The 24,440-nt window shown below is 39.4% G+C and overlaps 1 protein-coding gene across 1 annotated transcript in view; it reads right to left on the bottom strand.

The window, feature by feature from the left end:
• The window catches only part of PTPRN2 (protein tyrosine phosphatase receptor type N2), a 664,689-nt gene that overhangs the window by 75,526 nt on the left and 564,723 nt on the right, over positions 1-24,440 (bottom strand). The window contains 1 exon segment of the mRNA XM_069799855.1: positions 11,983-12,177. Within this exon segment, the coding sequence (XP_069655956.1) occupies positions 11,983-12,177 (195 nt within the window).

Here is a 24,440-nt window from a genome sequence, read left to right as displayed (position 1 = left end):
CCTTGTCTTTGCCTGAGCTTCCTGGACTAAAAAGACAGGATAATGATATTGACCTTTAAAAAGAGCTTTGAACCTACTGATCAAAAGTGCTATGTAAGAGTTGGCTTATTATTATTTTGGTTACTGAAGTGAGTTGAAAGGCTCCCGGTGACTTTAATCAAAATTTCTTCTATCAGGCCCCAGAATCCTACCTGAAGGACAAAGTTTCTCAAAATTCAGTTGTGAGATACATGTATGGTAAATCAAAGGCTGGTGCATACCCTCAAATACTGCAGAGTTTTCTTGACTCCAGCAGAACTTTAAGTGACACAGAAGTAATTTCTGGACTTCCAGAAGAACAGCATATTAGGCACCATTAGTACATTCACTACATCAATAGTAATTAGACACTATTCTAATGCTTTCAGTCAAACTGGTCTAATGCAAAGACACCAATAGGTGAAAGGAGGCAATGAGGAAAGAAGAAAGCACCTTTCTCAGGCAGGTATCACACATGCTCACCCGAGCAGTAGCAGGACATCCCTCTCGCCGTAAGCCAGCACTGTCCTGGGGATCTGATGTTGCTGCTTCTATGTGGCTGCTGTGGTTAATCAAACCAACTCTTCTGGGTGCCTTCCTACTAGAGCAGTAGATATCTCCATTTAGAAAAGCTCTGGGGTTGGATTCTGCCTTAGCTTCATCCTTGACAAATTCCACCTCTTAACTACACCAGCCTACCACGCTGGCATGGTGACTGTCTCTTACTGTTGTGGTCTACATAGTTTGTTATGATTCTTACAGATCAAGAACCCTTGATGTCTTTGACCTAACACATAATTATACTGCATTCAGCTCTGGGGCCCCCAACATAAGAAGGACATGGACCTGTTGGACTGAGTCCAGAGGAGGGCCACGAAGATGATCAGAAGGCTGGAGCACCTCTCCTACAAAGACAGGCTGACAGAGTTGGGGTTGTTCAGCCTGGAGAAGAGAAGGCTCTGGGGTGACCTTATGGCAGCCTTCCAGTACCTAAAGGGGGCCTACAGGAAAGCCAGAGAGGGACTTTTTCCAAGGGCACGTAGTGATAGGACAAGGGGTAATGGCTTTAAACTGAAAGAGGGTAGATTTAGATCAGATGTCAGGAAGAAGTTCTTCCCTGTGAGGGTGGTGAGGCACTGGAAGAGGTTGCCCAGAGAGGTTGTGGATGCCCCATCCCTGGCAGTGTTGAAGGCCAGGTTGGATGGGGCTTTGAGTAACCTGGTCTAGTGGAAGGTGTCCCTGCCCGTGGCAGGGGGGTTGGAACTAGATGGTCTTTAAGGTCCCTTCCAACCCAAACCACTCTGTGATTCTATAATACATACAAAACATGATTTTATAATGAAAGTGCTTCTTCAGGTATTATTACTGCATGCTATTTAACAACTGCTACATTTAAGCTAAAAACCCTTTGATTCTGTCTGATGAATGAAGCGAACACGCAGCCTATGGCACTTTCTGCTACAATACCACACCGTCTGCAAGAGCGTTGCAAAGAACATTTGTAGGACTACAGATATAAGGTTAGTTCTGTAACCTGTGATTTTCTGAGTGAACCCAGTAAAGTTCCAACATGGTCCACATGCAGGTAATGCTTGGACTAATCTCATGGTAGAGCAGGTACATGGGGGTTTGTTGTGTTGATGGTATCTTTATATAAAGTCCATCTACTCAAGCAAATAATGTCTCAATTAAAGCATTTAAATGATCTCTATCTATTCTGCTGGTAAGAGTTGTCACTGGCAAAGACATGTGACATCTCTTACGTTAGCTTTTTTCTATAATGGGACACAGGCAAATTAATAGTGTTCTTATTACATACATCTCCTCCAGTACTTATGTGGCTGAGACCACTGCAAATTAAATTTTGTAAATTATGACTACTTTGCTTTTCATCATTTATGTCACTATATATTTGCAATTTCCTCATCCTGAGGAGCGAAAACAGCCTTGTCAACTTCATTTGTACACTTCTGTCAGAGATGAAAATTGCAAATTTTGCAAGGAAAAGTTTTAAAATTTAAAATGCCAAAATTTAAAATGTAGTTTTTCATTAACAGTTAAAAGACGTATATTATATCTCTGCTCACAAACATTTGTCTATACTTACATGAGGATACTGTTGCTGTACATGGTATTTGTACACAAGCATACATGTAGGTATAAAGCACCCACCACCGAATACTCATCTCAAGGCACATGACACTAATAAAAATATACGAAACCTAAAAATATGCCACCATTTAAGGGTGTAAGAAGGCCTAGCTAAACATGAAGTAACATTATTACCAAAGGTAATTATAGGCTTTTTCTGTGTCATAAAAATATCACCAAGATCTAGGGCCCGAATCTGATCCGGCTCCCACCTGTTAATCAGTCATGTGCAGATACAGCCTTGGGTGCAATTTCAGTTCTCAGATTTTTCTGCTGTATCTTTTTTCCATTGTTATCTCAGTAGACATCTTCACTTTGGTAAGATGGATATTCAACTACCATCCTGCTGCACATTCCAGGAGATATGCACGCAGCAAGCAGCTCGGCATCAGCTCACACATGAACAGCCTTAGCTCCCATAAAATATTCATTCATTTAAAAAATATTTGCACCCTGCTGTCAAACTTAGACAAATTCATACTGAGCTTCAGAAAATAGCTGTTTTAATGGTAAATGATGTTCCAGAAACCTCTTTCAGGCTAAACACTCTCGTCAAAATTATTTTAATAAGAAAGATTAACAATTTCAACATTAGCTGCTAATCCCCTTTCATTTGAAACTGTGCTGATAAAATTCTTTGCCTGTCATTCAAATAGTAAGTAATAATTATAGATTTGGGGCCTCCATCTCTTGCTTCATTAATAGTAAATTGCATGGAAGTCTGAAGCATAAAGTCAGCTTTGATACATCTCAAAATGCAATTTCCATAGCTTTCCTTAGCTATGTACAATTAATTACAGAGTTAATAAGGGGAATATGTTAATGAAAGGGAAATTATTCACTCAGACCACCTGGTCTTATCAAATTTCTTTAATATGTTTCCTTCTCTCTGTGAATTTGGATGACAGCAAGAACACAAATCATGGTGTGCATTGCTAGTCCTTTAGTATTTTTATTTGCAACCAGCTAAAGTCCACTTACATTAAATATGAAAAGAATGTAAGAACTAGTCACTATTAAATAACTGACTGTCTTTGTTTTCTCAAGTTTAGTACCTTTTTAATTTTAAAACAAAAATGCTTAAACAACTTTATAATTACCAGACTCTCTTCAATGCTCAGAGTATAAATACAATGCATCCAATAAGGAGACATTGTCAGTTTTTGTTTATTTTCTTTAAAGAAATGTGTTGTGTGTGCACATATTTAATAAAAGAAATACAGAAACGTGCTTGAATTCACTACACTGACAGCTGCTAGAGCTTAGAGCACTAGGGTTACTGGATGTTCACTGGAATATTTTAGATAGACAAACAGCCCGGTCAGAAGGAGGCAAACCCTCACATAATTCATTTTAATAATAATGCAGTTGTGATACATAGTCAGAGAAATATTTTATAAAGACACATCATATCCAGAAACCAACCATCTTCAACAGACATTAATGGATTTACTACTAACCAGACTGCGGACAGAAACATTTTAGGACCTGGACGCCAGCCCTCATGGTCATTCCAAAAAGAAAAGGGCAGAGAATAATTCCCAGAGCAATAACAGGTCATGCTTGAAGGAGGTGATGCTTGTGAGCAGTTTGTCACCCCTCCCTTCTATTCTTGGTTCAATTCAATGGTACAGCAAGCACCCAGAAACAAGAGGCAACTTGTAATTCTCCCTAGCTATGAATAGGGTTTTCTTGGCCAGCTGGGCAACCTAAAGCAGCATTAGCACACGAGTTTAGGACAAGAGGATGAGGGAGGTACTACAGCACTGAACAAGAGCTACCAGCTAGAAAAAGCAAAAAGATATTACCCTAATCTGAAACAAAGGAAGAGTTATATAAAAGGCAGAAATTCATAGCAAAAGTATGCATTTTATAAAGACATGCTGGGGGGAGGGGGAGTTGGAATATTTGAGGGTAGTAGACTTTAACTTTACCTGGTTTTGACCAAAAAGTAACATAGTCCTCCTTTATGGAACAGCAAATACTATGTCATCCACAAGTGAAATTCACAGATTATTTTAATGTTTATCTCCTTATTTAAAAATGTTTCCACAGCTGCATCGTGGGTACATATGTAAAATTTGACCATTTTTTCTGTGTCCTACACATTAAATTTTCCAAATACCACCCAAATTCTGATACCGTACTCACAAAACACGGCCAAGTTAAGGCCTAATCCCAGAAAGAGTTACAGAAAGCAAAGTACAAATTTTTTTACCTTGCCCTGAAGATGAGAATAAATGAACTTTGGTCCATCAATGGAGGGATTAAGCTCCCTTCATTGCCAGTAGCATCTTAACCAGAGCACTTCCAATAACTTCTGCTGGCATAGCCCACATGAAGAGAAGGAGCTCTCCAAAATACCACTGGAGTTCTCCTGGGTACCTTAAACTGCAACTGGTATAGCAGTGAAAAAACACAGTGCCAGTATGATGTCCCTTCTTTGTAAGCACCACGAAGCAAGCCGCAGTTTCATCCTGGACTGTTACACATTTTCAGCTCTGAAGTTGTAGTCCCATTTACCACACATCATTTGATCTTAGTGGTGCATCATGTCTTGCAACGTGCATGAGCCACTTCTTTATCCCACAGTGAGTCAAAGCTCACCTCCTTCCCATGCCTGAACTTTGCCACCAGCTCAGAGATGTTATAACACGTATTATCTTGGCCTCCTGCCTGAGAAGTCCTTCTGAACCACCCTCTTTCTAGTGCTCTTCTCTTTCTAAATAGGCACTTCCACCTGTTAGATCCAAAATATGATTAACTGCTACATCTGCTACAACGAATTATCAACACCTTAATGTACAATGTGAGCACACACAACAGGACAAACACAGAGAAGAGCACTTCATTACTTAGGATGCATTTGGAGCCAAAAGACCAGACCGGTAGCCTCCTAGACAAGAATTCATCTCTGGTTTCTGCCACTAATGAGACTCTCAGAAGCAGCTGAGGACCCAGTAACATCCCTTATCTTCAATCTGAAGTATCAAAACCCAGATCTTTTTCATTAAATGACCTCCTAGCATCTCTTGCTACTTGCTACAACTGGTACTTATCTTGCCTTGACATTACCTGAATGTTCTCTAGAAATGGAAAATAAGTTCAGATAGCCACCAAGTTTGTGTCAAGTATTTCTCCCAATGTAACACTTTAAAATTAGTACTCTAGAATATTAATAGAAATGTTTTCTTCATCCTTCTACTAAAAGCCTTAGGGAATGATATAAGGTGGCTAAAAGTGTTCAACCAAAGCAGCTTAAACAAAGCTGGAATAAACACCTCACATTCAAACGACACACCAAGGTGTAGTCACAGAAATTTGGCAACTTACTTCTAATCATGAATACATTTGGGGAAAACAACTGACAGGGAAGAATTTAGGAAAAAAAAAAGATTTTGAAATTAATTTCATACCATGTTCAAGAGGAATGTTTTTCTTGATTTAATACTGACTCTGTAATTGTCGTTATTTCCTAAGGCCCATTCAACAAGATTAATATAGAAAAAGGGAGGCAACTGAACATGAAACAAATAAAAATGGAAGAATCAAAGGGTAACCTGTTCATGAATATTTTTTCTGAGTTTTATTGATGAAATCTATGTAGTACATACATCCATTTATTAGATTTATGGCTCTATTAGTAGAGCTGTTTTCATATGCAAAGCTTTTCTTTGTTGCTGTATCTCAAGTCCTGTCTTTAAACAGACAGAGGCAAATGTTTTAAAAATAACTTAAACATTTAGGAAGGGGAAAAAACCTAAAAAGAAGGGATAAACACCATTTCATCAGCAGAAGATCTTTCAGGTGGCAACCAGTTCCACTCATCCCTAAAAGCATGACAACTCAGGGAAAGAGGGGTAAAGATTTTCCCATTCATAGTATTTATGTCTTTTTGGAATATTGGCTATCTTGTCACTGAGTAATGCAATACACAACAGCCTTTTCCCTTGTAACTCCTCTTGTCTGACTGTTCGTGATGAAATGGCCTTTAGGGCCAAAGCCTTCTTGGGACTTACATTTCATGAGACTCCTCCAACTATTTAAACTGGAACAGTTGAAAGGTAAGTTGGGATTTAGATCCACTTAGCACATGTTTAAGGAGTTTATGCTTTTAGCTAAACTTTGCCACTGATTTGTTTCCCTTCCCATGTGAGGGAGGATTTTTTTCCTTCATTTTCTCAGCTGTAAACTTTTTTTTTAGAGTCTTTCTATTCTTGAAAGTCATAAAGAGCTAAAGAGAAATTAATGGTGGTAGAAGGAAATGGTGGAAAAAGAAAAAAAAAATTAAACCCACTAAATAATCAAACACACTATAATTGTGACAAAGACCTTGTTTTCCATACCTGCAGTCCTCACCTTTGTCCCTGCTAGCATTAATCAACTCTGCTGCGTGTGTCCCTGGGCAGTGCACTGCACTCATACTGTGCATCATGCTCCTTCGCTCAGGAAATGTTTTGTGTGTATATAGATTAAGCTCAAGGTGGAAAGTACACCTGCATCTAGCACAGTGCTATCGGTCCTCACATGTTGGAGTTTCTCTCTTTAGAATGTGTTTAGATGCCTTTTGCTCATGCTTTTATTGCAGCTTTTAGGAATAAAATCAAGATATTTCAGCGAAATGTGGTGCAGGATTTAACAAATATTTTTGCTTGTTGGAAAGCGTCTTCTATCACACAATCCCCCACTCTTCCACATTCAATTAAAAGAAAATCTATAGCAGCTAGCTACCCCATAGAGTCCACTTCAAACAGAATTTATTTTAAGAAATGAGAATGAGGGAAAATTGCTTAGAAACCATCAAAAAGTTACTATGCAGAGACTACAGGATACCAATGTTATCAAAAAAACCAGGTTCAACCTTGGAAACTATTCCCTGCTTGTTACCCTTCTCAGTCCCACAGCAACCCTGCCACTGATTCAGCATCAGAACTAAATTGGATGCAAAATTCAACATCTTGAGTTTGACAGATTTCCCAGCAGCACGTCTCTGACCCATGTGCCCCTTAGTTCAGGTTGTGTCCCAGGAGATGCTCACAGGTGCTCACCCTCTGGGACACAAACTGTCCCAGAACCTTCTTTGAACACAAAGTTTTCATATGAGGCTATCCTTCTCTTCTCTATGAGGAAAGTCCTTTTGGTTTTGCAGGCAAATTGCCAAAAAAAAAAGGGGGATCAAGTGGACTTACACCTCCTACATGTGAAGCGTTAGAATTCAGTCTCTAGTTCATTTGCTCCCACTGCCTCATTCAGCCCAGTTATGAAACTTCCTTCTGAAAAGTATGGTATGTGCAAACTATCACAGGCTATTATTATTTCCCAATACACCAGCTTCATACCCTCAGGGAAAAGAATCTTCAGACTTCCAGCTTAAACAAGTACTGAAGAGGACATTTTGGAGATTCACACTTTCTGAAATTCTAATTTATGTATAATGCTCCAAATTTTGCACGTCTGTCTTTACAAGGAAAAAAAAACCCCAAAACACAGAAAATCACTTCTGCTTCTGCAAATTCCCTCTCATATACGGTATTCAGATAACAACCTCAAAATGTTATCATCAAAAGCATACGCTCCCTTCTTGCAGTACTGTTCTTCATTTAAAAACTCATAAAAGATTATAATTATTTTAACCAAACAAGCGTGGCAAGATACCAAGCAGATGTGGGGTCCAATCTACCTAACTTACGTGCTAAACTTGTGCTTCAGCACGAACAAAAGAGACTCCTTCATCTAAGCTGCAGACGTCAATCGGACGCTGCAGGCACAACGGGAGGCCTCCCAAGAGATACCATCTCTCTGCCCGATCCTCTGGAGACCTTCCCAGCCACCCACTCACTTCACCAACTAGAAGGGAAGCTTATGGACTCAAGTCAATGACAGGACTTCATTAAGTGCCTAAAATGAAGGTGTAAGTTAGGAGCCCAAGTCAGGGAGACTAAATCTCTCCTGGACACCTTCAAACACCCCCGGTTCTCTTGCTGGACTGCGAAGGGAAGCGTTGCACTTTATTAGGACTTCTCAGCACTTGAAATACAGATGCACATATGTGAATGAAGTGGATGAAAATCTATTTCTGAGTTCCTACTCTTTTCCTTGCTGTGACCTTCCAAAACCCAATTGTTTTGCTGTAAAACCAACGGTTACTGAAATGAGGGCACTTTGTTGTTGCTCATGCTAAAACCAGCCAGTCAGTGCCACAAACGCGACTGCATAAAACTTGCCTCTCTAATTACACTTTCCAAAGTGCTTGGATCTTTTAGAAAGACAGAATCAAAAAGTGCCATATGGGCCATCCTCCTGCTATAAATGTGAGGAAAAAGAAAGTGAAAAGCAAAAAAAAAAAAAGCTCTGAATGTTGTTATCGCTGTCCTTCTGGGCCTCCTGAGTCCTCCTGGCTTCCTCCTGCCAACAGTACAAACTATCTCATGCTACTGTCAGCAGTGCGGAGACATTGTCTTCGCTGTAGAGGAAAGTGGCAGAAATGCAGCATTTTTCTCTCTGAAAGACTGGTTTCAGTCTAAGTGAGGAGACCGTCCCACAGCCACATGAGTTTGGAAGATTCCTGCTTTCTCCAGACCTCGACTACTATAAACGATGGGCTAACCACAAGTAGCAAGTCCTCCAGGAAAACAGTACCTGTGCCCAACCACAAGCTCCAGTAAACCCAAACCTGAGGTGGCTGGGATATCACTTCAGGTACGACTTGCTAGCATTTTCCAGCAAATTAAACAGCTTTACAGAAATGCTTCTGACCAACACTACCTCTGAGCAAGATTACATGGAGTCAATCAGCAGCCGCAGACACATTTCTCCTAAGCTACTTTCATTAAAGATTTATTCTGCTTATAAATCAAAATAAAATATTTCCTGCTGCCACTTCATACAGTAATCCATTGTTTAATTTTCTCTGGGGAGGTTCTGGCACCTACGAACAATAAAGACTGAGGAGCCCTAGCTCAGCTAACTGCTACTTTGCTGCACACTGTGGAGCTGCAAAACACGTTTACAGACCTGTAAGTGCATCTACCCTACAAAGCAGATGGTATTTGCCATTCTTACCAGGCCCCTTGCTAACATTTCTCATTGCTTTTTTAGGCTCTGAGATATTTTTCATGGAAAATATCTACAAAATTTAAAAGATAAGAGGATCGTGGCAGCAGGAAAAGGGAAGAACTGGAAAACTTCTTATACTGAATGATATAAAAATTGTGAAGTGGCCCCTCACCCTCCTCCACTTGTAGCTGCAGGGCAAGGGGGGAAAATCTCACTTCTGGTGAGGCTCTTCTGTGGCTGAACTCCAACAAGCCACCGCATCTCCAGAGGGAGAGAAATTCAGGCAAATAAGGTATTACAGATATGTGCATTTATTTTTGAGCAAAACATAAATTGGGTCAGCTCTCTGGTTTCAGCGTGACCCACGGTGACACAAAACACAAGCATTTCTGATCAAGTCCAATCATCTGCTTCAGTGCTGTAGCTGAGCGATGCTGATCTTCCCATGTAAACCTAACCTTCAGCACATCTTGAATTTACGGTTTAACTACTTCCCTGAAGTAAACATCCCACTGCCTGCCTGACCCTCCTATTAGGCTTGCCCTGATACCCAGGCTAAATGTATCCTTTCGATTCTAACCCATATTTTCTTCCTAATTGTATCATCTATGTCCACTAAGAACAACTTTTCCCCATCCTGCATTTCAAAGCACATAGGCAAACTCCCCTGAATCACTGATTTTTGTTTATTCAGTTTAGACTAAACAAATTAACTATTTTTACTCTCTCTGTGTGGCTTGTACTCTCAAGACACTACAACATTTCTTTTACCCTTCTTTGAACCCTCACCATCTAAGATATAACATACGCTGATAGATAGCTAACATATGTATGCGTTCATCATCAGGGTTAAAGAGGATTGAGTGAATTACGGACACTGAAGACCATAACAGTGATCCTGACCAATCTGATTATTTTTTAAAGTTTTTTTTATCACCATATGAAGACAATTCTTTCTTGTAATTTTGCAGAAATTACAAGAGCTAGAATAAGTGGTTCCCATATGCAACTTTCTCTCCTTTAAGCTTGATTTTGTGATTTTTTATTTTTCCCAATAATATAACCGAAAACAATTTTTGCTCAATTTAAAGTAGTTGAAATTGTTTGCAAATGTTAAACTCATATTTCCATCTACATAGGAAATTTTGCTCTTATTTCCATACAAATAAATTGCCTTAGAACCTTAAGACAGGAATTTGTACTTATTTTGAGGTTTGGCAATTGAAAACAATCTTTTTTCCACCAAGCCTTTTAGTTAACTATGAGAGGAAATCAAGTGAATTTTAATTCTAGTTAGGCACAAGTGGGACAGTAAAAACTACAACAAATGATCTTCTGTCATGGGAGCAACCCTTCCAAACTGCACTTGTATACCAGATTTTAACGTAATACTTAATCAACTCCTTTTTGGGGGGGAATAGGCAGGGACAGGGGAAGAAGTATTTACTCAGGATGACATATTCCAATGAAGCATCTGGTTTACAATCCTGCCCTGCTTTTGCTCAGTTTTATAGCTGACCTGATCAAGGCTGAAGGAGGTCAGTAACTTGGCTGAGGTCAAATTAGGTCTTTGTTTTTTGCCTGCCTTCATTCCTTTCTCCATTATGTGAGGTGGCTTATAAGAACTTGAGAAATACCTGAGAAGACAGTACTTTCAAATGTAAGTCCAGAAAAAGAGACAAAGAAGTTGAAAAATTATGACCCAAAAGTATGGCATGGTGGAGAGGTTTTCTTCTGACAGACCCCACTGGTGAGTCTTCTCAGCGGTGAGTAAAATAGATCAACAGGGAAGTTTCCAAAAGCACGGCAACACTACCAACTGGAAAGGGTGCTTACTTTAGATCAACCATACCAATAAAGAGCAGAAATCAAATATAGAAAGCAAAATAACGCCTGACTCATCATCTTCAACATCACCTAACTTCTTAGCTAATTTCAATGCACTCTACAAAGACGGCAAATATTTGAAGAAGGAGGAAAAATAAGGCACAAAAAATGGGGGATCACTCTACAGCTCTCCCAGCAGGACACTAACAGAGAGAGACAAACAAGCTGCAGCCAGGCCCAACCACTGGACCCTGACTCTTCCATACACGCAGACCTTCATGTGTCCATCTTCGACACTGATACTGCTCGCAAGTCATGTTTGGAAGTAACCCAAGTTTCCCAATGCAGACTCCATCAATAAAATATATTTGGATCATTTCAAACATAGAAGACATCCAGCTTGGAAAAAATTCAGCCAAGGACAACAAAATTCAGGCAAGGCTCAAAATTCAGATCCCTTTTCTTTTCTAAGGGTAACGGAAAACAAATTGCTCCACATCACTAATATTCTGTTGCCTTCTCAGCTCAGATACCTCCACACACTGAAGATACATGAGAAAAAGCAGCAAGCCAATCAGAAATTTAGCAGTTTTCTTCAGTTGTCCAAGCTGCGGTAAACATAAATCAATAGGACAAAAGGACAACACAGGGTTTATCTTTTTTAAAGCAAGCACATAAACGATTCATATCTCCAAGCTAAAAGAATGTTCCCCAGAGAGGAAAAAACCCGATATAATAAAAAAGAAATGGAAATAAACCCCCCTTTAGTTTTAATTATACAAAGCTAAGATTACCAACAAAGCTGAGGAATATTTTCTACCTGTGAAAAGACAGCTTCCCTTTCTTTAAAAGTTATCTCTTTCCAAAAGCAGAGCAGGTACCTTAAATTCTGACGGAATTTCTCATGCCACGGAGACAAAAATGCCTTACCAAGATCATGTGACCGGTGGAGATGTCCATGTTGGACTGAACCGGCTCCTCGCACCAGGACGATGTGCTGCTCCGGGCCGAGGGGCTGGGAATGGGCCCATCACTAAATTGTGAAGAAACGCTATTTATTCGAGAAGCATGCAGGGGCTCCGGGCGATCAGATGTTTTCACTGCCATGCGCTGACGGCATAGCTCCTGGAGAGAGAAAGAGGAAGAAACAACCTACGGTTAAGAGTAATTACAGGATACAGTCTACTAAAGACATATGATTTACAATATGTTTCCAGGCTGGAAGTGTTTTCCCCCTCACTGCAGTGATTTTTGGGAGGCGGTCTGTTCTGTTAGGCACATCTACAAAGAAATACTCAATGAAATTACTATATGATGACTACCCTAACCTTTCAAAAGTGTAATTAGGGCTGCACGCACATCTCCTTTTAGATAACCAAAAAATAGTATTTTGAAGCTTGACTTCTCTAACAGATAGCCTTTTTTCTCCCTGATACCGCCCCGCATTCTGCGAAGCCACTTTTGAACTGCGCAACCTCCTGAAGTTAATGGGGTTGCACGGGAGTAATTGAGAGCGCTGCTTGGCCCTGGATATGCAAACTCAGCAAGCTCAAGGCAACTGAATTGATGTGCTCTCCAGTATAAATCCTAGTTGATAGATGCCTCATTTCTCTTCATTAAAATAGCAAACTCACAACACTTCCTCCCTGATGTGGGGCAGAGAGGATGAAGAATGACATTAATGAAGAATAAAAGCAGAAATCTGTCATTGTATTGTTTAAGCAGCTTTGGCGAAGAAAGAAAATTCAAACTATCACACACGCTAACGCAAGCCATGTTAAAACACCGAAATAGACTGCCCTGGGAATACATATTTTCAGTTGCTCCCATGCATAGAAATCATGCAAAAATACAGAATTCTGGTTAGGTAACGGAAAATCCTGCTGGTAAAACCAACTCCTTACAGTATAAAATTCTGACTCTGATGGGACAAACAGACCCACAGTTACACCGCCATTGTTATAATGCTTTTAGAATCAGATATGTGTCGTGAAATCCCAGACAGTATAATAAAATTATCATTTTTCAACATATGTCTATTGTCCATGAGAGATACTTGGCTGCCTGTGGTGCACAGCAAGACCAGCTAGTCCATAGTATCTGGACATATTGCACACACGGTGTGGTTACACATTTGTCTCAGATTACTCATTCTGCACAGATGAGTACTAAGAGCACAGTCTCTTGCCTCAGGCTAACAAAATAATACAGTCTGAAGAATTCATACTGTTGAAATGCCATGGCTTCTGTTTTCTTATTCATTGATAATATAGTTGCAGCCCAAGTGCCATCAGCAGGATGATCTGAAAACCTCCAAATATCAAGTGCAATAAAATCTGCTTTTCAGATAGGAGTTAGAAATATAACTTTAAGACTATGTTTTTTCTTTTAACCTTGCAAACTTTAGGACACTGAAGAGGGATCCTAATCCATGCAGTAGCAACCATTCAGACAAACCTCCTGAAACCGTTATATTGACTCTCCTCTTGCTAACACATGGCAGTGATTAAAGAACCCTCCAAACATTTTCTTCTACCAAAGCTTTTGGCTGACTTGCCATTACAGATGCTTATGTGGAATTACACTATTTTATGGTGTGTAATACTTTTTTTTTTATAAATGTATATATACACACATGTACAAATTAAGATACACTGAGACAAAATTCGTATCATATATAAACAGGATATATTTTGTTGTCCATCATAAAAATACAGTCAGCAGAAGTTTGGGAAGCACAGATTACTCCTTGTATGTGGTGTGAGTTATTGGAATAACTGTACAGACTGTCCCAAGTGAAACTGCTACCTGACTCCATCACTGCATTTTGTATCTTTATTAATTTTGTCCATGCCATGTAAGAATTTTTCAAATTTTTACAAAAAGTAGGGTTTTTTCCACACTTGACTAGAATGTTTTCCGTAACTTTTTACCTTCATTACTTCCTACTGACAGTAACAGGAAAAGTATTAGGAAAAAACATTAAACTTCAAAAATACTTTAAATTGAGCCACATACAGTAGTGTTAGATAGGTCAGTTAAACTATCAGTATTAAACCCAAGACTTTTTAATAAAGGAAAAAAATGTTATTGTATCTCTTTTTTTTAAATATAGGGACAAAGAAAAAAAATCTCTCCTTCTCCTTTTCTCTGAAGGATCACACACGTCATAAGATAGCAATAGTCCAAAATGGTTATTGCTAACCTCGGAACGACCTTGCAGTAGTGTAATTTCAAATCCTTGCTTTTAGCAGATTTTGGGAAAAGTATAACAGTGTGGAAACTTTTTAGACAGAAAAATAAATCTACTGAAAAAAGCTGTTCAGATGTTTAGATATCAGCCATTCTCAGAGGGAATGGTTTATTGGTCTAGGCAAAAGTATTATAAGTAAAGGTATAAAAATACGTAGTCTGTCACATAACAGCTAAAAGGATGTGTCTTCTGGCTAGCATGCCATGTGGTGTAGATACAAATTTATTATATTCTAATAGACATCCTGCCACTTGACTCACCCCAACTCTGTGCTAACAATAGCATTTGTACTCAAACAGGATCTTTGTTTTTAAGTTGATCTGTTCCTGCTGCTCATATCCTGCCTCAAGTCATAATCCTCTGCTTTTACAAGTGGTTGCTGTGGAAAGGATTATAGACCTCTGCTAACAAAAAAGAATCAGGATCAAGTGAACTCTAAGAAATTAATATACCATTTTTATGCAAACGATAATGACAAAAGAAGCAACGTTATAGCCAACCGGTTCTGGAATAGATTAACCTCCAACTAAAAAGAATGTTTTGGACATAAAGTATTTAATATGTTACTAAGCAATGTTGTTTTAAAACTGTTTAACATGTCCACAGTCCTCATGAAAGAAGGTAAAGTTGAGAAACACAACAAATGTAAATAAGTTTTAAAAAAAGTAAACTGCTCTCAAACATTAACATATTTATTTCCTGACATATATAGAACCAAAACAATTATTCCCAGAACTGCTGTAACTGTCAAATACCTTAAACAAAGCAACCATGTCAGTGCACACCACCATAAAAACTGTTTAATGTAAACAGGAAGGTCAAATCATAGTTGCAGCAAAAACACCACTGAATTTCTTGACTGCTGTTTTAAATCTCCAGGACAATGGGTTTTCCCCTGCCTGTAAACAGACGGGTTTTGGTTGAATTTATTTCCAGATTGGTCTAACGGCCCTTGACAGCTCTTCCTTCCCCCACTCCCAGGCAGCCCAGCCCAGGCTGAGGAACCTGCCCCATCCCCACATGCATGTCAGCAGTCTGAGGGCACCTAAAGCTTCTACTTCTTCAAAGCCACCTGCCTGTTAGCCCAACCATTTCCACTCCCGGTTGGGTTTTTAGCCTAGCACCGGAGGGATCACACCGTTAACACCACCACATATAAAAGCTTTGATGCATGGGGTGTTTTGGGGAGCCAGATGGGTTCCTCCAGGACATACGGACTAGGGATGTCCAGCTCAGAGCTGGGAAAGGTCTAAACGTGGGATTTGGGTTTGCTTCATCCTTGAGGTGGTCAGCAATGTCCCCTTCCTACAAAAGGCATTGGGAATAGCGGGGTCTCAGCGTGTGGGGTGTTTCACACTGGGTGCTCTCAGGGAAACACCATCCCTGGGCACTTACACAGGTGGCATCACTTTACAAGGTTAAGACCCTTATTAATATGGTATCTGTTACCTGCACACTTCTCTGCACGCTCAGGTATGCTCTTCCCTGCTCTCCAAAATCTTTACTCTCATAAGCATTTAGCAAATCAGCCATCTACCAAAACCACAATTAGAATTTAAACTTGACTAAAATGTCAAAGCTGCAAACTGTGAGAATGATATGAGCTGTATTTCTGTATCGTCTCAGCACGTACACCATTAAAAATATTTTCTAAGAATGAATTCAATTTACTGCTGCACTTCTATATTTAGCCGAGTGGCTGAGGCTATTTCTGCCGTACTGCGACTCAGTAATGTCTAGCCGTTGTTTGTGTATAGTTCGAGTGCCATTCTTCATTTAAAAACATCATTTACACCTAAAAAAGCAATCATAATGCATACAGTGAAATATGAAGAAATGATGCTCCTGACCCTTCGGGCTATGATCTAATGGATGGATTGGACGTAAACATTTATTTAAAAGGTAATTTGAAGTTTATGACATTATTTCCCATCACATGGGAATTGCTATCATACTGAGGCACTTACTCTGTTTTTTATTTCCCAACATTTATTATCAAACTTATGTGGTGGTCACATGCAGTATATAATGGAAAAGTAATACCACTGCGTGACAAAAACTGCCATAACCAAGATAAATATTCTGTAAATAATGTCCAGTTAAATGAGTTCAAAGTACAGCACAATGATCATCTGTAGAGAGCTTTTTATTTGAAACATAATTGATAACCTTAAACAAACCATAAACAGTATTCTCAGAAAACCCTTGGACCTCTTCCAATGAGGTTTTAAACTGTTCCTAATACTTGGTTGTTCCTCACAGAGACAGGGAGAAGCACGAAGCAACAATTAGTTTCCTCAGGTACAACAAATGGATTTTCAAATCCACACAGTCCACTTGTGAATGTACCACACTGTGGCATAAATGTAGTTTATCCACATTTAAGGAAGGGCATTGAGAGACTTGTTGTGCCTAATGGACACCAACCCAGAGGGACGGAGAGCCAGCCTCACCACTATGTTTTAGATGGGTCTCTGAACTTGAAGAGATGAGTAAGAAACTCTCCTCACGTCTGGTTTAGAGATGCAACCTGCTTACCACCGCAAGTGTTAGGCCACCTCTCCTGGACATCCCCAGCCAGTGACAGCAGCAGCATTTGCTGCCACTTGGCTTCGTGATGCGCGGCAGCCATCAGTGTCACAGAAGAGCAAGGCAGCAAATGATAATTTAGACAAATTTTTATCTTTCATCAGGTTCAGCTAATACAGTAGGTATCTGGAAAATCCATTAAGACCACATAGTTTACTAAAACGTTTGGGTTTGGAGAGAAATCTACGTATACACCCTGGTAAGGGCTAAGAGTATAGGCAAGCACGGAACTAAAACCAGCTGGAACTGAGGCTTGAATGGTCAATATTGAATCTTTTCCCTTGTTTTATTTGCAAAAATGGAATTTGAAAATGCCAGGGTGGCACGTTACAAGCAGGAGAACTGACCTGAGCATCCCGGTTAAGGGATGGCCAACACGCACTTTGGCTCTCCACTCATTACTCTTAAAGATGAGCCACTCCACCTCTAAGCTGCCTCCAGTGAGGATGTTGCTGTTTATTAAAATATACCTGCTTAATGCAAATACACTACGCAACATCTTCAGGTGGTCTGAGTCCAGCCACTGACCACAGCATGTGAACCGTTCTCATCTAGCTGGTACCGGGCGCACTATAAATGAAGTTATTCAGTCCAAAGTAAACGAAAATAGCTTCATATCTAAAATACTGCTCTCCTTCCTCAGTCACATTCACCTCATATCTGCTTAATAGCAGCCTGGGATCTGAGGGAAATCCCAACTTTCCAGTTTATTTAGAAAAAGAAATACAATTTCATTACTATATATTAACGAAAAGAATCTATTTTTGTAACTGATCCCCAGATTTACATAATTCCAAAAATAAAGTCCAGGAAATAGGCCTAACATCTCCACACCTTTAAAAATCTTTTGCTTCACAAATTCAAATGGAAATCACCTGAGCCGGTCCAGAAAAAAGTGTGGCACAATTATTTTCAGAATTAACAAAATACAAGAGAGAAAAAATCCTTCCATGGTGTAATTATTAAGAAAATGCATTGACATTACACAAAGAAATTACTGTTTATTAAAAGTGATAACTGAGTGTACACCAAGGCCTTTCAACCTGACCTGCCTAATATTCTATCAGAAACAAATCTGCTTAAGCAGGCATGATCACAATAGCAGTGTGTTCATTTTACATGCAAACCAAAATTGGTTTGTAGTAATTTTATATTAAAAATGCTGGCTATTAATTCTAAAGGATTCAAGGCTACACTTTATAACAAAATATATAATGAAAACTAAGAATATATGTAACCTTTTATATGCTAGGTATGGAAGAATAAGATCTCTAAAAATGCTTTTCTTCTTAGCTTTAATACATTTAATTAAATAATAGCCTCAATTTCCTTTAGATTAAGGAGGCATTATTCACAGGATGAGATGAGGTCTGCAGGTACAGCATGGATTTAACTGTTCTGCTATGGATGCAGTCAAAACACAGTGAGATTTAAAAAAATGAAAAAATAAGGTAAGCTCATTTTTTTAAACAAATGAATCTAGGACTACAAACATCATTATTCTCTAACTAAATTTGCTTAGTGTTACTACAGGGTGAAGCTAAAGTCATTTGGCTGCCTTTGTTTTGCTTTTGCATACTTAATATGCTTGCAGGTGTTATAAATTTAACTTTAACTTATTTACTGTGTTTGTAGCTTTGGGGATAATTACAGCTTTATTACCATTTATTTTTGAGTTATTGAAATACACTTTCAAGATTTAGTTTCATTTTAACATACTTTTTGTCCAGAAGTAAAAGAGCTGTTTACATATGTGGAATATTTGTACATATATTTTCTATCCTCGCCTGAAAAGGCAACTACTGAGATCAGTGTGCCTTCAGAAAAGGAACAAAGGGAGATATTGGAAAAACGTTTGAGAGTAATATTTTGAGAGACACAGCATCAAATGTATCATTACATATCCACACTCTGTGCAATTCATATTTATCTAGCCTTGTATGTGCTAGATCTTGGGAGGAAAAAAAAAAGAAGAAAGTAAAATGTATTTATTTGATTGTCAATATAGCCTCAGTCTGTCCAGTTCAGTTTACTTACTATCTGCCCTCTCGTACCACACCACCCCCTCTCTATCTGGATATAACTCCGAGTCTCGGTGTAGGGGCTTTGCTTTGTTTGGTTTTTAAATGACCTAAAAGGCACGGCTGCTGTTTCTCTTTGAGAGCATTGCAGTCAAACACAGGCTTGAGATTCATTTTCCTAACAAAACCCCAATTTTGATTATGGTCTGTGAAATTAAAAATTTCAATTATTTTAGCATTGCGAGTGTTTCCTGGTGGTGACTCATGTAATTACGATTCCCCTTTCTTCATGTACATGAAGAAAGTAGAGGCCATGCAGGAGGGGAAAGGCAAAGAAAACATGGCTAGCTTTATATGGAAAATGACTTGTCTGTTATTTGCATTTATTTGTTTTATTCCCTCTCTTTAGATTCAAGCATTTGCACAGTCTTATCCTACCAAATCAAACAAACAAAAAGCCATCATGGTCTTGTACACATCTCCAGAAGTTCAGCAGACACGAAAATTTCTGGCTTGCACAGAACCGAGGACACTGACTATGCAATACAGCTTAAGGAAATATTTTTACTTTAATTCTTTCAGTAACCTCTCATCAATGAGGTAGACATCTAAGTAGCCCAGAAACTCCTGAAGGAGGGAGAGGTCTTTTACATGGCTCATGTCACCAAGGAAGACATGACAGCATAGGTCTAATATTTTCCTGAAGTAACGGTAGTGTGTTTTCCCTGCTATCCATGCCAGGAAAGCACAGGCATCTCTGGGCATAATACTGCTTTCCAGAGGGTCAGTGAAATTTGAAGACCATGTTTAGGTTACTCTACTGTGCATTTTTTTCCTATACAAAAATACAAGAGACCAGTCTAACTGGGACTATGTGAGTACGACAGTTTATATCCTTGATTTCTAAAAGAGGGAAGAGTTTTATGAAACAGATGCCTGACTTAACATGACTGCAGTACACTGGACTGCACAGATAGAAGATACACAAAGAAAGTTCATTTTTCTTTAAACTTATTTGAACTGGTATTTTCCCTGCATAATGCCATCATTGTCATAATGACATCATGGTGGTTTCTCTCAGGATTTAAAGAGACTACCTAGATGCCTCCAAAGAAACCAGGGACTATTTCTAATAGGAAAGATCTGCAAACCATAGACCTGAAATCACCTGAGATCTACTGGTGTAAAAGCACCCAGGTTTTTCTCAGAGTGACCCTGACTGTGTCTGAGCATTATTGGTCTTGCAATTCAGACAACTGTAATTCTGGAAGCAGCAGGATATGAGACTGACCTACCTGCCACACACACACAAATGAAAGAAAAAAAAAAAAAAAAAGAGAAGACATATTTTTGTGGTGGTTTCAACAAATGCTGGTTTCTAAATTGCATTTCCCACATTTCAGGTGTGCTTCCATGTAGCATTTTACACGTATTTGGTAAGCATGAAGCTGGAGAAGAAAGATTTCTTAAGGAGTAACCAGACAGAGAGAAATAATGTGCAAAGCAAACTTCACCTTTTCCATATTTTGTTCATCTTAACTAACTCAAATACATGCTCATGAGGGCACAGCTGCTTCTTAATATGAATTTGCACAGTAAATTCACCGCTAGCACAGCGAGAGCCATACAGCACAGTATGGGTTACAAATAAACCGTAGTAACAACTGAATTAACCTGAAAGGCCATGCAGAACCACGTGCAAATTCATCATGTATTTTGACTTTGTCTAACCCACCCAAAGCCCAACAAGCTTCCAGCAGATGCCAGTGCTCTAAAAGATAACTGCCACAAATGTTTCCTTTTCCACTCCCAGCATTTATAGTTGCCTGGGGCCCAAGGCAGGCAAAAAATGCAGTCCCAAGCCAGCTGTAGTTTCTCAGGAAAGCTATACATTAAGGCTGTGTAGTCCACTATTTTATTGCCCTGCAGGACTAAAAATGGGAGCTCATTTCTGCTAGAAATAAGAATTCCCAGCTGCCAGCAGGACTCAGCATGCACTTCCAGCCTGGAAAGAAACAAACATATAGCCACAAGTTTACATCTAAAAATGTTATTTCACCCCATTGCAAAGATTATTATTACTTCTCCTTAAGTCTGTGTAACTGCATTCATGATAACAGAGGTACTAAAAACAGTCAGAGAAATGCAAGTCCTAAAAACTTCTAAAACCTCAAATACATTTTTTTCATAGAAGGTAGCTCTACACATAAGAGGTGATGCTGGGATAAGGAAGTTATTTATCAAGGATGGCCATCAGCGACAAATTTTTTTTCATAACATCATCTATCATGACAGTTGAAATTGCCAGTCATTACCCTCTCCTGATTTGGAAACTAAAGTCGTTGCTTTCCACCCATTCCCCACTGAACATAAAAATGAAATCACTCTTCAGCTCTGCTAGGAAGAACAAATGCAAATTTTGTGAACAAGGAAACAGTGTAAAAAAAGGATCTATAAAGCACAAAGTTGCTAGCAAGTCAAAGCAGGTTATTATGAGCCACATCTTTGCTAATACAGAGAAACTCTACTGAACAATAGGAAAAAATAGTATGTATGAGTTCCATCGTGTCTCTGAGAGTAGACATGCTTTCTATCACACACCACAACAGTCTTCAAGGATTAAAAATGTCGGTCAATATTTCTACACATTCACTAGATTAGTGTTACAAGAGATACTGGGAAAACTAAGAGGGGTTTTGTACTCAGTACTGATGGTCAGAGATACAGAAAGACTTCATATTTTGGATAAAACAGCAACAACAGCAAAACCACACATTTCTCTTGGGCTCTCCCCTGCCTCTCTGTACAACCGCGCTCTCAACCGCATCACCATTGTGCCCCGGCACTGCCCACCCGGAGGAGAGCTGCAGACCTCCTCACCATCCCTGACCTGCCCCATCGCACCACTTCCAATAAATACCCTGCAGCAGCAGCATGGACTTAATGTGTGTGTTTGCTTTCAAAGAAAAGAACTTCCCTGGCCATTACTGAAGCTCCTGTGTTTCCCTTTGCCAACTCCTACAAGCGCAGGGGACATTACTCCACTTGGACCTCCCCGCCAGGCACCAGTTTGTCTGCAAGAAGCACCACGGGAACAGCGCAGGAGAGCACATACAAGGTAGGCACAATCCTAAAACAGTCGCATCTTAATTTTGGATTATTTTAAGACCTGGGGCATGAAACTATAGACATCTTCTAAACCACCATCAGCTATTTTATTACCCAGAGTATTTTTTCTCACGTGCTTCTCTGGTTTTTGAGATTCCTGCTAAAAACTTGTGCATCAACAACATTCTGCAGAAATAGTGTTGCATGTCGCAGTTGTATTATGCGGATAGCTTTTCCTCTATTGGTCTTTTGTTTTATGTATTTAACAACTGAACGTCTTTGCCCTGGTGCTAGGCAGAAGACAGAATAAGAGCTTCACTCTTTCTTCAGTTGTCCATTTTATATACTTTTTCTTTTCTACGCTGCCACTTGTTACTGTTTTAGAAGAAATAATCTGTCTTTTCAATCTCTCTTCATGCAAGTTTTCCATGCCCTTAATCATTCTTGTCACCTCTTCCTCACTCCCTCCATTTCTGCAGCGTTCCTTCGGCGATGGAGTGACCAGCACTCACAAAAGCCTCAAGCATTGATTTATACTTAATTAACTTCTCAAGCCCTCAAACAAGCAAACAAAATTATTAGTCAACAATGCCTGGAGAGCCATTGGGTTGACCCAGACCTTCAAAAAGAAGCTGAAATTTGGAACAGCTTGCTAGGCAACCCTTCTGTATGTTTTAACTTCACACCCAAGAGCTTTCCAGTGAGGTTAATTAGGAAGTGCAGCTCTTTATTTCACTCTTGTGGGTGACAGTATATATGGAATTTACATGCTCACATTCCCATTTTACTGTACATATTATTTCCCCAGAGTAGAGAAAGAGAAGCTGTATGGCATAATTTCGCTATGTAACATGAATTTACATATGTAGATTGTTCTTGCTCCCCAAACTACATTCAGCTCCATCACATTTTTCATCTTACATGGATAGCCAGCCACTGGCACCTTTTGCTGTCATCCACTGCAGCGACAGCTCTTCCAGCAAATCACATCGTTTCATTCCACATGAGGCATTTTTCTTTCCCAGGAAGCCAGGATGAACTCCAGTTGAGAAGCTGGAAAAAGTAAAATCCAAGTTTCTTCTCCCCACACCATCAGAAAAGCAGCAGCATACTGAATTTTTCCTTTTCATCTTTCCCTTGTTCTTCTGTATTAATAGTTAGTAGGAAAGATCAATATTTCTCCGACATGTGAATATCCTCTCTGATACATCTTTGAAGATTAGGGGGATGTTCAGACCAGCAGTACTAGAAAATGGGTAGGGTTGGTAGTTATGGCTCTGCTGCAGCCCACTTCAAACCATACACCTCTGCTGTTGTCAGACTGCATGGCCAAGGAAAAGCCTTCCTCCCTGCATGCAATGCCTGTATCTCCCAAGTTAGGTAATGTTTGATGAGGGGAAAGGGAATGATTTTAATCAGCCAAGGTATGCATGTAAACCCAACATCAAAAGTGAGTTTTATCACCATAATGATGAGCTGTTCCCACTTTGGAGGGCACTTCTGAGATCTCTGAGATGCTGCCAGAACATGGTTCTGCAAAGCAGCAGCAGTCCTATGCAGAAGGAAAAAGCAGGAATCATCAAGAAGCCTGTAATTGTTAGCTAGACATAAAAAACATAAAACATAAAAACAAAAACTTCACCAAAAATGAATAGGATTTTATCAGTCTGAAATATTAAAAATTTAACAAACTATCTTCCTGATCAGAATCTGCATTTGTTCAGAATGTGGTCATCCCAAGCGAACATCAATAAAACATCGCTCATTTGTCTTTGGTAAAAAGTCTAAAAACTGGTCAGCAAAGCTTAGAGAAAACCTCATACATTTTCTCCTCTGGATAAGCCACCTACACTAAATTTTATTTTCTCCAATTCAAATGCTATTTTCTCCCACCCCTCTCCAAATTAATTTTGGTTCTTTCAAGGATTTAACTTCTAGGAGCATCCTTTTACAGTCTCCCTTCTTCAGTCTTGGTTTGGTTATTTGGTAAGAATACAAGTGACAAAAACTGGATCTTCATGCTGAAAGCTGAGAACCTGAACTGGAATACGAAGAGCTGCAGGAATGCCCCAGCTGACTGACTTACACCGCAGTGACATACACTGGTACTGTGAGAGCTTAGAACCTGTAATAGCAAAAATCACAGTACAAAGAAGTCAGGGGAGTTGTCTCAGTCCTTTACCATACTTTGCTGGTGTGCAGTAGATCACTCAAATTTTCTTTTACAGTTCTCTAAACTGCTAGAAAGTATTTAGATCTCTGTTGTGCATGTAAATACATGAGAAGGCAAATATCTTGGATAGGAGGTCCTCATCCCTGGAGCTGTAGCTTTGTCCCTGTTGAGAGGAACTAAATGAGGCCTCTTGTCCAGCCAACACAAATCACATCCTCAACGTCCAATTCTCTGTAGGTCTGCA

Source organism: Haliaeetus albicilla, chromosome 2, assembly GCF_947461875.1.
Source record: "Haliaeetus albicilla chromosome 2, bHalAlb1.1, whole genome shotgun sequence".
In the NCBI taxonomy this organism is placed as follows: domain Eukaryota; kingdom Metazoa; phylum Chordata; class Aves; order Accipitriformes; family Accipitridae; genus Haliaeetus; species Haliaeetus albicilla.
This window is presented reverse-complemented; position numbering and strand designations above follow the sequence as displayed.